General features: G+C 47.7%; 1 protein-coding gene across 10 annotated transcripts in view; it reads left to right on the top strand.

The window, feature by feature from the left end:
• The window catches only part of GRAMD1B (GRAM domain containing 1B), a 111,828-nt gene that overhangs the window by 47,999 nt on the left and 50,277 nt on the right, over positions 1-13,552 (top strand). The window contains exon 1 of one of the 10 annotated variants that reach the window (XM_061476032.1): positions 6,546-6,577. The exons of 7 other annotated variants lie outside the window; for them this stretch is intronic. Coding sequence is in view for 1 of the 3 variants with exons in the window: in XM_061476027.1 (XP_061332011.1) it covers positions 13,228-13,250 (23 nt within the window). In the remaining 2 variants the exon portion in view is untranslated. Of the gene's footprint in view, positions 1-6,545; positions 6,578-12,995; positions 13,251-13,463; positions 13,544-13,552 lie in introns of those variants that run through there. 2 more of the 10 variants (XM_061476027.1, XM_061476033.1) reach the window with 2 other exon arrangements.

Genomic DNA, 13,552 nt, shown 5'->3' with positions numbered 1-13,552 from the left:
AAAACCCACTTGTTGAGCCAATAAATTGACAGCACTGGCATATGTTGAAGGGCAGAAACTGAAGGCTTATGTTTTACAGCATTTTTTTTAGTTCTCCCACTTCAATTCTTAGGAATCTGGGACCACAGTATCTAAATCAGAGCTGGCATCACTGTTCACAGGCCTGGCTTTCTAGCCAATTGCTTAGGGAAGCTGAAAGCACAGATGGTTCTGCTGAAGCTTCAGACTGCAGCTGGAGGACAAAGGGCTGTTGACCCATGCTGCTGCCTCAGCTTCCCCGAGACCATGGCAGGTTGTATGGGTGGTGGAAGGGGACCTGGGAACAGCTTTGGTTTTCAGCTTGAATCCATGTGCTTCTGCCCTTACAGAGACCTTTCCAGGCCCTCATTTACAGTGCAGTCATCAGCTCTTTCTGAAACCCAGCTGCAAGATATTTCTCATTGCTTTTCTATAGGGAAAAGTTCCCCCAAAATCTAAGGCCATTTGTCTGACCTGGGCATTCAAGTTGCTCTGGATTTGTGTGGTGAAACATCCTCAGAGCCTCGTTGGAGGTAGCTGCTATCCATTGTTCGGATTGCTCTTGATGCAAGTCCCTGAACAAATCAGCTTTTCCTTAACTTCACAGTCAGCACATAAACATTTTATCATGCCTCTTCCATGCTTTTAGTGCTATATATTTTTTGGTGCACGCAAGCGATTGCAATCCTTACCCTGGAAAATATGTGCATCTTTACACTTCATAGTTGCCTGTCTAAATGAGGAAATACCAAGCACTCAAAATGAGTTGTAGCACAAAATAAAGAAGGAGAAACAACATGGGGCAGGGAGGAGGAGAATTATGTGGTGATGGTAAGTACATACTTAAGTCTTGCTGCGTTCCATGGCCATAGGAAATAAGATGCTGTTTGGAAATGCAGTGCACGAAGAATAGCTGCTTGACGTACGAGGAAGTTAAATGTTACGTTACAAAGAGATGCCTGAAACTCTGTATTTTACCTGCTGCTTCTTGCAGATCTCCTCTCCATCCTGAAAGTCTAACTCCTTTTAGTGGAGCATTGGACACAGGAAGAGGAGCTCAGCCATGTGGCCCTGGGAAGGTGTTAGTGCTGGTTTGTTGGTGGGAGAAGCAAGGGGCACATTAATCATTGAGCAGTGTGTACAGGGTCTCTTGTGGTGACCTGATAGCTCAGACCGAGCTGCTCAGGCTGCTCCGTGCACCAGTGGATCAGAGAGTCCTGGCACAAAGAGCATGGAGCAGAATGAGTTCCTTGCAATGGGTCAGCTGGGCTTAGAGCACCCTTCTATGGACTCTATCCGAACACCCCTCCTTTCCACAAAGAAGAAGACTGGTGGTGGTGCTGATGCTCAAGCCAGTTTTCCTCCCCATTTCAGGACAAAAGCTGTGTTAACTTCCACCTGTAATGGACAGCCTAGTTCAAGAGCAATAGTACTTGGTTAATTCTTGCCTTGAGAATTTCACTCTGGTAAAGAACAGCCTCAAATTCTTTTTGTTTCAATAGAGAAGTCTTAATTTTCTTGGGTTTTTGCATCTCATCCCATAGCAGCAGCATTATCTGGCAGGGACTTAAAAGCAGCTGTGCCTTTAAAATTGAATTGCCTGAGATGGAAGAAATCTGAGAGCATAGAAAGGAGACCAGTGCCTCTTGCGCAGATCAAGCTCTTTGGAGATCTCTCCATAGATCTGCCTTCTCATCAGCCTAGTCACTGCTCCTCTCTGGGGCCAAACTGCAGTGACTCCAGTAATATCAGTAAGAGCTGTGCCAGTGGTGGCATCATGATTTTCCACAGTGGATTCTGAGGTCACTGCTTTGGGCTGCTTTCTCCCCAAAACTACTGTGTGTACGTAAAGAGGCTGGGATTCCACCCAACATTGTCCTGCTCCCTTGCTGCTGGAGTGAAGCTTCCTCACGTTGCTGAGGAACACGTTGGCACTTGGACAGACTTCCCCATTTCTGCAGATGACTGTAACCGTGTGAGTGCTCACTGACCTCTGTGTTTCTTCCTTTCCTTCCCCTCCTTCCTTCTTTGTCTTCCCATCCTTTACTTTCCTGGCCTTTGCAGCGTGTATCTGTTGTGCGTTTCGGTGATAAGATGGCAGCATGCGTGTCCCCACCGTGCCATGCAGCGTAACAAGGTCAGGCACTGCAATGGTACAAGCCAAGGTCTGTCCTTGAGTGCCTCTGCTTTATTTTCCTGTTCTATTGCAAGTCTGACCTAATCTTTTTCCTTCAGCCTTCTCTGCTGCTTGTTTCCCCTCTTAAGTACTCTATCCCTATGCTCCATGTGCTCCCACCCTCCCAAACCACTGCCTCTTATTTAAATGGCAGGCCACATGTAATATGGGTTTGCCTGAGGGCTATGGGTCTAGCTATAAAGTTTCCAGCATTGTAAGTCTGCGTTATTTCTCCGGGAAAGAATCTTTGCTTCAGGCTTAGACATGTAAGTGCTCACTTCCTCATGTGAGCTCGAGCAGGCTGTTGCTTTGTGCCTATGGGGCATCTTCTGTACTGTATTCCTCTTTGCAGCCTGCTGCCCTTTGTTCTACCCTGTTGCTAGTGCCACTGCTGCTGGAAGAACCCTCAAACATGCAAAAGGTAGTGACTGTGGGAGGCTTTCACTGCTCATCTGAAACAGCTCTCTGCAAACTGGAAGCTTGTGTTTAGGACCTGGGTCTTGAGCCCCAGCTTTAGCTACTTTCTTCTATCTCATGTTTTAGGAATGTGGGACCTTTTTCTTCCATATGAATTTGCAGTCATTCCTCTAGGATGTGTATTCCTGAAGCCAATATTTTGTGGTTTATGTTCTCGCTATCGGGTTTTCACCCATTTATCTGAAACATATGTTTGGAGACTGCATTTAGACACCCATGGGTCCAGATGAGTGCAGAAGGCTTTGTTTCTCTGGTGTGCTACCTGTGTATCTCTATGGGTTATCCCTTAGGCAGTGCCAGCCTGAAGACTGAAGGCTGTTGGACTCCATGTAAAGGTTTAGCTGAATGTATTTGAAAGACTTCTAAGTTATGAGGATCCAAAGGGTCTTGGCTGTTAGGCACTTCACTTTGATTTTGAGAGATCAGATGCTCAGCATTATCCTCAGTGAAAATCTTGCTCTGTTAAGGTATGAGGCTATGGTGCGATGTGACCTGCTACTTCATGGTATTTCGGAGTATCTTGATCTAAATGGGGTGGGAGATGATCAGGAGATATTTCTGTGCAAGTGATGAAATCTCATTGCCTTTTCACTGGTGGCTGCAAGTTCTTCGCAAAGGAAGGTAGAAGTTAGAAGATGGCTTTTCATTTTGTGATGCATTCAAACCAGAGTCACTTCTCTGAACCATGCCATGAATCATGAAGCTTTCTGTTGTTTCCCTACCCCTTTTCAGAGTGAATGAGTCTTTTGTGGGTGGCAGAGGTTATTTCACCATCTCAAGCAAATGGAAGGTTAAGAGCTCAAACATGTGAGACAATGAGTTAAAAAAGAGCCAAAAGACTGCGTGAAAGCAGCAGCCCTCTTTTGTTATAATATTGCTCAAAAACAGAAGCAGCAGCAGCAGTCTGAATCATCCCTGTTTCTCCACCCTATTGATACTGACTCTCTCCTTACATGACAGTATTCCTTCTCCAGAGTCTCTATAGGGAAGTGGTTTTCTTCACCTTTTGATGGAGGGGAGCTTCTCTCAATTCCCTTCTTCCAGGACAGCTGAAAGTACTGCTTTCCTGCAGTGATGCCGTTCTACCTTGCTCTCCCTTCCAAGACCTTAACTTCTAACTCGCATGCCATGACAAACACTGTATTCACATAGCTCAGAGATGGCTCACAGGCACTCTGTTCTGTGTACAGTGTGACTACAGCTCCCATGATGCTGAGAGCATGAAGTGCGTATTTTCCCTCTGGAAAACCAGTCTCATGTGACTTCCTAATTGCTGCAGCAAAGAGAGGGTCCCTTCCGAGATTTATTTTTCCCTGTGGGAATGGAGGTGTGCCCTAACTCACCGGGGCTGTGATTGCATGTGGCCTCCTCTGAGAGCAGAGCCTGCAGAATGCTGACGTTGGGAAGGGTTCAGGAGTTTAACTATCTGGCCCATACACTAAGGTGCATAACTACATCTGCCTTAGTTTCTGGCATTCTTTGAAGCTATTCCTTCTCTCCTGATAATGTTTCATAACTTGCTTCTAGTTTTCCCTCCCACTAGCTCTGTTACTAACGGGTTTTGTGCCTCTCTGAGGCATACATGCCGAACAAGGGGTTTTTTACTGCTCCCCCAACTCCTGTAGGCCTTTCTTTCTTGCCATAAGACAATCAAACTAGCTGAAGTGGTGCTGCACACGCAGTGTTGAATTCTGTGCCTGCAGGTCATGCACATTTCCTGGTGAACTAATCTGTCTGAGCCTTGTAAGCCTCTTGTTTGCACTATGTGGGTACTTGAGTAAGTAAAACCAGGAATCTGAGGCGAGTCTGCTCTACTCAGTGTGAAGCCACAACGATGTATCTGTACAGAGGATGCCCTAATGGCTGAGAGTTGCGTCTGTGTGACTGTTTGAAGGGGTCCTACACATTCAGGTAACGCTTCTAACACAAACCATGTTTTCCTCTTTGTAAGATATTTTTGGGGGGCAATTACAGACTCAAGGGAGCTTAAACAGCAGTCCCTGCTGCTATGGGTCTTCAGCAGCTCTATAAAAGAGGGGTTAGGGAGTAGATTATCCACAGTGTGTGCACTTGTGGCACAGGTCCTAGCACACAGCAGGGATGGCGATACTCATCCTACTGAGTGTAGCTCAGGTGGTGTGGTCATAATTTTCCTATGTGGCATTGGATTGGGTATGTTGAAGCTACATTACATCCACAGCAATGCTTGGAGTGGAGTTTGAAAGACGTGTTCATAAGGGGGGCTTTATATCCCTGACAAGCATGCGCTTGGTATAATATGAATATGCCGAGTGAAAAGATGAGGTTTGCCAGCCTTGATTTGTATAAGCAGGTAACTGCATGAAATACAGCAGAAATAAACGCCAGAAACACACATTTCCTCTATGCCAGACAGGGCTTGGCAGGAGTGTTGCTGTGTGTATTCTATACTGATGGTCCTTTTCAGAGGCGATTTGAGTGCTAAGTACTGTTGTCCGTTGAGCGATGGCCCATCTTTACTGTTTACACCGCACATCAGCATGATGGTGATAAGATGGTTTATGTAGATATTCCTTTGCATACTAACAGCCGGGCTGCAAAACAGGTTAGTAAACCCCAGTGGATCTGTTCTATGGGGGTGATGTGTACGCATTGCACAAGGGAATAGTAGCACCGCGGTTCTGCAGAGGTGCATTAGCTGTCCTTCAATGTGCGAACCGTGCGTTGTAAAGGGTTTGCCAGCGCCTCCGGTCTTTGTGCGCTGTGCTGCGGTGCCTGCCGTGTGCCTGAGCACGGTGTTGTATGAATAAGCACTTTCAAGCAGTGATGTTTCCAGCCCTCAGAGGCTCTTAATTTGACTGAGCTCTGCAGTGTTTGCTCTGCCTCCCTCCCAGCCAGGATTGCTCATGTCTGTCTGGTTTGCCAGGGCAGGAGCTGCGTACAGCGGTTCCTGGGCTGCCCAATAGGCTCCAGACTGATTTACTGGAGTAAAGTAGGCCAGGAGGAGCCTGCAGGACCGGGAGGGAGAAGCTGTGGGTGATGAATGGGGCGGCGTGAAGTCACTCTGCAGCGCCAATCAGGGCCAGGCTCAGCCAGGCAGCTACGGATGCCTCTTGATGCTGGGACAAAGCTTACCTTAGATGATTGGGGATTTTCAGCCTGAGCTCAGAGTGTGCACCAAAGGGCTCCTAGTTTAGGCCAGATCATTTGAGGGTTGCTGAGGTGAGTGTTCCCAGCAGGGTGCAGATGATCAGCCTCCACCTTGCGTTTCTCTCTGCACGTGTACATCTCTCTAAACGGCCTGTCTGTGGCATGCTTATTCTGCACCATTGCTTCTCTACCTGTCTGCCTGATGCCTTTCACTCTTTCCTGTCAAAAGCTGCCTCATCCTTCCCTATTTCCTTATGTCTGATCTCTCCCCCTTTCCCTGTGCACTGCCCAGAATGCACTCGCTTTCTTCCCTTCTCCCGATTCATAAAGTACCCGTGGTTGGGGGGGGGGGTGATTGTGTCCCTCTCCCTTCTATAATGTGAGAGGGAGAAAGGTGGGTTGCTTGCCTGCTCCCTGCAGAAGCTCAGACTTCAAAGGGAAGCTGGGAGGAGGGTCCTTGTGTCTTACTAGACCTTTGGGTGGTGGCAAGGGGGAGGAGTTTGTATGGGGAGGTGGCAATGACTTGGGTCTTGTGCCAGACTCATAAGTATTTATATTGGGGCTATCTGCCTGAGATGCTTCTTCTGCCCATCTGAGTGCAGGAGGAAAAGCTTGGGACTAGCTCTTAAGTGACTTTTGTTGTTGCCGTCCTCCTGTCAAGTTGTCTTCTCCATCTTTTGACTTTCCCTTTCTCTCCCCTCCCTTCTCCTTCAATGCTCTTGTTTACGGATAGGCCAAGCAGAAAACATGGAGACGTCTGATATGGCGACAGCAAAGGTAGGATGGAAATGCTGCCGGCCTCACTGTGCGTAAGTGGTTTCGCTTGGCAACTTCTTACTTTGTCACTCAACCATTTACTTCCTATTCGCCCTTTTCCCTACAGTGGTACCCGTGCTGGGGGTGATGGGACTCAGGTTCTGGGCTTGGCGGCTTTTATGTGTTGCTTTCTTGTAAGGTTTGAGACAGCCTTGAGATGCTGATGCTCTAGTGAAGGTCTGGGGTAGGTGGGGAGGAATGGGGGAGTCCACATCACCGTCAGCGGTGGTTTATGAAGCTGAGGAGGGAGCCGGGATGCTGGCATGCTGCTCTATGGGAAAGTGACACTAGAGGGTGCTTTAGGGGCAGGTTTCCCAGTCCCTGGGCTAGCTCTGAGCAGAAATGCCTTTTGGCAGCTTTATTCCTTGGAAAGGATCTCAGGGGAGCGCCGGGTGAGAAAGTAACTCGAGCTTATGGATGCATCCGCCCTTTGCTGTGAGGCTTCTCTGTTTGCCTATGCTGCTGGCTTTTACCAGGGTGTCGGTTCTGCTTTCCTGCGGGCTGGCAGGATGGAAAGCTGTGGGAATGGAACTGGAACTGAGATGGGCTTGTGAGGCAGATGGCTTCAGCATGGCTCGGTGAGACCTGGGAAGCACAAGGCTGTGCCACCACTGAAGGGCTGTATCTGACGGCAGGGATATGTTATGTGTGGTAATGCCTTTGGTTTGTTTCCTAGCACAAGGAAGATGTGACTTCCCCTCATAGCAAGGTTAAAGTGCAGGGGATGTGCCTGCAAAACGCATCCTGTGCTTTTATCTCGGCAGGGTCTGACATTAAGCGTGCCTAAAAAGAGCTGTAGCTTTGAGAGAGTGGGAAATGGCATTAGTAGGTATAAACCTCCTGCTCTTAAGCTTGCGCTGTACTGGGTGCTCTAGTATGGCAATAAGGAGGAGGGATGCTGTGTTCCAGAAGCTTAACCGTTCTACCTAGGGGACTGAAATCCATGGTTTAAAACCCTCACTGTGGTGCTGTTAATGTATTGTAGGGCTTAGTCTTATATCTCGGTTAGAATTCAAGTCGAATTGGAGATTTCCCTTTTCACACGTTTCTGCTAGCCTGGATAACACTGGTGAGCAGCTGCCCTGCTTTGCCCTGGGCTGCATGTCAGTGCAGGCTTGTTGTTTTAGTGTTAATATAGCGTATGAAGTCCCTCTGGACAAACATGGCTTTATAAAGGTGAAATCATCCCCGCTACCACATTTGCTCAAGCTGCAACTGTTTGTTGCTGTACCCTCTTCCACCTGTGGTGCTTGAGAAAAGCTACCACGGAGGATGCTTGAAGGATCAATGGCATTGGAGCCAATTGGAAATGACACCTCAGTTATAGCTGTTGTGATGCTTTGGGGGGGCTCCAGGTTTTCCGTGTTGAAAAACTGACATTTTCAAAACCAAACCCAACAAACCCACTTTAAAACTCTTTTGGCTGCACTTGTTTCTAGTATCTGCTTGTTTGTAATGGAAGGAAAACATGATCTATGGTGTTAAAGCACCGGCTTAGTGTGAAAGTATTGAAATCCTCATTACGTTTCCAGGAAAATATATCTTGAGTGAAAAGCAGGTCTAGTTTAAACCTTCTAAAACAGATACCTCTTGAAAATCAGTTATGATGTAAACATTGCTGGAATGCATACAGGTTTATTTGGACTTAGACCATGGCAAGTGCTGTTGTTTAGTCCCCTGTTTGAAAGCCAAATATTTTTCCATAATCTGTTTTACTTTCTGAAAAGGTTGGGTCAGTTCCCCCTGTTCTGCTTGGTTTGGAGCCTCCAAGGGATGCTATTCATGTCGCTTGATTCCTGCTGGGGTTAGCCTGCACTAGCAAAGAACTTGTGAGAAGGTTTAACAGACGTATTTTCTCAGCTGAGCTGATGCCAGAAGGTGGCCATGGGACGTAATTCCAGGATGTTACTTACTTCCATGGCTGCTCTCCATTGTGTTGCACTGTCACTTCCTTTTCTGCTGGGGCACCTTTGAGGGTATCTCAAGAAGTGTCATTTCCTGAAGTGGTAAAGAATAGTCCTGTATTTAGAGCATTAAAAATAGAGAGGAGTGCAGCTTTTACTGGTTTGTAGGCTGTTGTTTTAATCCCAGGGTAATCAGTCATTCAAGCAGTTGTCTTAAGGCTTTTGAGAACTGACGGTGCAATCTTTGTCCCTTGTATGCTATGGGGTACCTTGCTTTGGGATGGTGACATGGTGACGTGTCACCTTTGCTTATGTGGTGCAAGTTGGAACCTGGATTGTTTTGTCCCTGCTCCCGCTGAGTGCCAGGGGGAAAAGTAGTTGATCTGTTAGAGAGACAAAAATCAGGCCAGTTCTTCTTGGGAAAGCATGAATCATATTCCAGGTAATCAACTAGTGGAGATGAGGAACATAAATCAGTGAGCTGTCTTTCATTCCTCTCACACTGAAAGGTTCTCTGTGCTGCAAGTACATACATGGAAAGTTCTCAGAACTTTCAGGGTGAGGGGGAGATATTTAAGTACCTGAATTACGTGTTCCATCTTGAGAAACACATTGTCTTCAAAAGCTGTAACAGGAGTGATGAGTGAAGACAGAAAAGACGCTGATTTACAGTACCACAGAGATTGTTTCCTTGGCTTTTATTAGCTAGCACTTGCTCAGACTGAGATTGCTTGGAGGAGTGTGTGTAAAGGGAGAAGGACAACAGGGAATGTGAAATAGCTGGCATGTGAATAAAATAATGCTAAATATTAACTACTGTTGTATGACTTTTTATGTCTATAGTTGCCTCTGTGCTTCCTCCGGACCCTGACGAGGGAGATGGCGAAACGCTGTGTACAAATGGTCTGTTCCTTGCAGTCTGACCACAACAGAACACCAAGCCCTAATCCATTACAGCCTGTCACTTTGTCCAGATGTTGTTGCCTGTGTAGAGGGCATGTAAAGCACTGTTTTATCTGGACGGTACCGTTTAGTCTTCCTTTCATCTAAGCTGGAGGTCAGGAAGAGTAAGTAACTCTGGGCTTGTGTATTACAGCTCGAACTCTTTAAAATTCATGTGGCCATAGCAGTTTATAGTTACAGGTCAGGAAAACATCCGTCTTTTTTTTCCGACTCCTATTTTAATGCGACTCAGAATCTGAGTCTGTTTGAGAAAGTCCTGCATGGCTTTTACTCCGTTGCTGTTTTTAGTGTCTCTGTGTGTGCTGGTTTGACTTCCTCATCCTGACTGCTGGTGGAAGCACCAGAAGCCACAGGGGAGGCTGTATTCATGGTGTTCTTGCTCTGGACCAGAAGTACTCAAAATATTACGGGCAGGAGGCCAGGATCCAAATTCTCTTCTCAAATCCTTTTTGAAGTTCATGAGAATTTGGCCTGGGGGGAAGGGACACCGTGTAAACTGATTGTTATTCATTGTTTAGGCTTAGCAGATTATGTACCTCATCTTTTTTGCCATTAGAAAAGGAGATCTCTTTCCCAAACACTCAAATCTCTACTGCAATAAGCAAATTCTTTGACCTACAGATTTTATGGCTATGAACATCTGAGCTAACATCCTTTATGAAGGGTAGTCATTGGTGCAAATATACATTTGGCTCTGTGGATAGGTGAAGTAGAAATGAATACAAAGAAGAAAGGGGATTGCTATGGCAAGAATAAATCTTGGGTTGTGGGAGAGGGAAAGGTGATTTGATGACTGAGGTAGGAAAGGGAGAATAGAACGCTGAAAGATGCAAAGGTAACATCAAGAGATGTTATGAAATAGCTGATGGAGGGATCTAAAATGAAGAGAAGGAAGTAACAAGGCGTAGAGAGCAGCATTTTTTTAAGGAAGAGGCAGAAGATGCAGTTTTACTATGGACATAGAGGTGGCAGTCAACAGAGGGCCACGAGAGGCACAACTGCAGCATCCTGTATGGAGGGAGGTAGGGGGGTGAGTTGGGAAGGAAGGTGGCTGTGAGAGGTGAGGTATAGAAGCTGTAGGGAAGAACGTAGCTGATGATCTTAGAGCTCTAGTTAAGCATTTATGCTTTGGAGGCTCCTGCCTTCCTCAGCAGAAGTGAAGGGCATCTCCGTATGTTTCACAGCTGCTGTTGAATTCAGGTTTTGGTTAGGTAAGGGAGGAGAGGCCGTGGTAGCTGAGACATAAAGGAGACAGCGTTACTGTGGTGGTTTTGGGATTGTGTGATGGCTAATGTTGGCCAAAGAGATACCTGCTGTCGGTGTTTCACTGTTGGGCTTGTTTTCATGAAACGTGAAAGCAAACTATAAAGAAAACCAGTGCTGACACTTCTGTTATTATTTTTACTAATTTATTTGACTATTCATATGGAAAAATAAAGGAATTCTTAAAAAAAAGTCTTATGAAAGCTTTTCTGCATCCAAAACATAATGATCAAGGATCATTTGTCATTTCTGTTGACACTTACGCAATCCAACGCAATCTATCATTGCTGCTTATTACAACCATGTACTCAATGTCTCCTTACAACATGTAGTTCCACAGATGAGTGAAAAGACATGGATTACAGGGCAAACAGAGCCAGAACTGGGTTTGGAGTGCTCAAGCCATAGTTCTGAATGTGCTTTTTTCTGTCTTCCCATTTTCCATTTTGTGGGATGGGTGCTCGGGATGGAGTAGGTAGATAATTTATCTGGAATTCAGTGTGCGTGTGAATGCTAAGTATTCTTAGCACTGCGGAGGTGGACAGGGTGGCTGTGCGTAGCCTATCTCTCTCTCGATATCTACATATGCTCTTTTGTTCCCTTATTTAAATTGTAATATCTCTTCCCTGGAGTGGTTTTTGCTAAGGACGGAGGAAAAGGAAAGGGTTTGCCCAGGCAGGGTTATCTAACATGGATGGACCAGGCAAGTGAATGCAGAATCCAACCCATAAAGAGTGGGGTCACCTACTTGGGGTTCACTGGTGGTGGTGAGCCACAGCGCCTTCACCAAGGCTCCTGCTGCAAGGATCCCAGCTGAATTGTGGCTGCAGCTGCCCGAAGGATGCTTAAACAGGCACTTTCTTCTAAGTGGTCTTATCTGCTTTGATAATTTCCAAACCCCCATGTTATGTACGTGACTGCTTATCTCTTAATACCTTTCTTGCCTGAGCTTTGGTTTCTAAACATGTGACTCTGCAGCATTAGTCTGTCCCAGATTTGCCAAGCTTGCAGGTCTCCTGACCCATTTTACAGCACTGTGATTTGCTTCCCTCCTTGACAACCTGCAGGCCATAGATTCAAAGAATCTCGTGGAGAAAAGCCGAGTCCAAGCCAGGCATCCGATATAGGTTGGACCTAATGAGGGCTGAGTGTGGGATTACATGGGGTGAGATCTGTGGTTTTCCCATGCTGTTTGTCATGTGGAAATGCATGTGCCTAACTTTATGGCTCAGTTAATGCTTTTTGTCTAGAAATAAATAAGAAGGTGTGTTTCCACGTTCATGTTGGGAACAATTTTCAAAGCAGGTGTTTCAATCTCTGCCTGTCACAGGGCTCGCCTGTTAGGGTGCTGCCAATCACTGCCCTTCACTTATGCAGTGGAAGAGAGGATGCAGTTTCACACTAATTGTTGCAGCATGATGGTATGGAATAGTGAAGCAAAGACTGCAGCACTGCTCAATGGGAGCTTGGGAAGCTATTTGGAGGGGCTCAACTACCTGGAACCACATTTCAGTGTTACTTGAACAGTTTCTAAAACTTCAGCCCCACTGCCATGGTCCTGTTTCTATTTACCTGTGTTGGGATGTCCAAAGCCTTACAGAAGTGGAACGAGAACTTGGGATGTCTATCCAGAAGTTGGGATGTCTATCTAGAACTTGGCTTCTGTCTGTCTCTTGAGGATGGGGGAGAACGGGGAAAAAAGTTCTGGTCCCTTCATTAAACAAAGTCAAATAAAGCAAATAAACCTTCTTCCCTAGAGAAGCTGTGGCTGCCCCATCCCTGGCAGCATTCAAGGCCAGGTTGCATGGGGCTTGGAGCAACATGCCCTAGTGGAAGGTGTCCTTGGAACTGGAGGATCCATCTTTCTTTCCAACACAAACCAGTCTGTATTTCTAAGCAAAGCTACACAATTGAGCCTTCTGTGCAAGCACCGGGTGTTATGGGAGTAAGACACTTTCAATTACGCTGTAGCAGTTCTTAGTAGTGTTCTGAGGCCGGAGCGATGGGTTAATTCATCGAGAGGGCGCCCGTGTTGGTGATGGGGCTACTCTGCCTGCGCTAACCGGGGCAGGAGGGACGGGTCGGCAGCGGAGGAAGCCACATCCCCCTTGTGCCGGCTCCAGCGCTGCGGGGGGGGGGGGGTGTCAGGCCGTGCTGCTATGGAATGCTGTGCTGCCATGGCATGCTGTGCTGCGCGCTGTCCTGCCGGCGCTGCACATGCTCAGCAGAGAGCGGGGCGGCTCAGCCCCCGGCGCTGCTAGTGCGGGAGCGCGGTGCCTGTCGGCGGGGCTCCGGCGGGGCTCCGGCGGGGGTACCGGGGCCGGGGGGCGGCCGTGCCCCGCCGCGGGGGGCTGTGTGCATGCGGCTCGGCGCTCCCCGGGGGATGCTCGCCGGCAGGGTCTGCTCCAATATGTCCTGGGACCTCTGGAGCTGTCAGTGGGCAGACAAGGACACGGGCATCGGATTATCGTGACTGTACTAATGAAAGGGTTCAAGCTCGCCTGGTAAGCAGAGCGCGATCTCACCCCTCCCTTCCCTCTTCCCCAAATCCTCCTTCCCAGCCCTGCGGCGAAGGGGGGGCCGGCGGGGAGAGGGATGCGCTCCGCTAAGTTGGCCGGTGCCTGCGCTGTGAAGCTCGGAGCCACTGCAGCAACGCCGGGTGGGGGGGTGGGCATCAATGTGGGGCTGCTGGTTCGGGGGGAGCCGCCGGGGAAGTGAGTGGGGATCGATGGAACGACGGGCCGTTCCTGTCCGGGCATCTCCGCATCAGGACCGTGATGCCGTGAGCTTCCCTCTGGTCTGGCTG

Source organism: Pezoporus flaviventris, unplaced genomic scaffold, assembly GCF_033815535.1.
Source record: "Pezoporus flaviventris isolate CSIRO_AGI_PZ_B2104156 unplaced genomic scaffold, CSIRO_AGI_Pfla_v1 ptg000093l, whole genome shotgun sequence".
NCBI classification, from domain to species: Eukaryota; Metazoa; Chordata; class Aves; order Psittaciformes; family Psittacidae; genus Pezoporus; species Pezoporus flaviventris.
The sequence above is the reverse complement of the archived record's forward strand: the minus strand, read 5'-3'. Positions and strand labels throughout refer to the sequence as shown.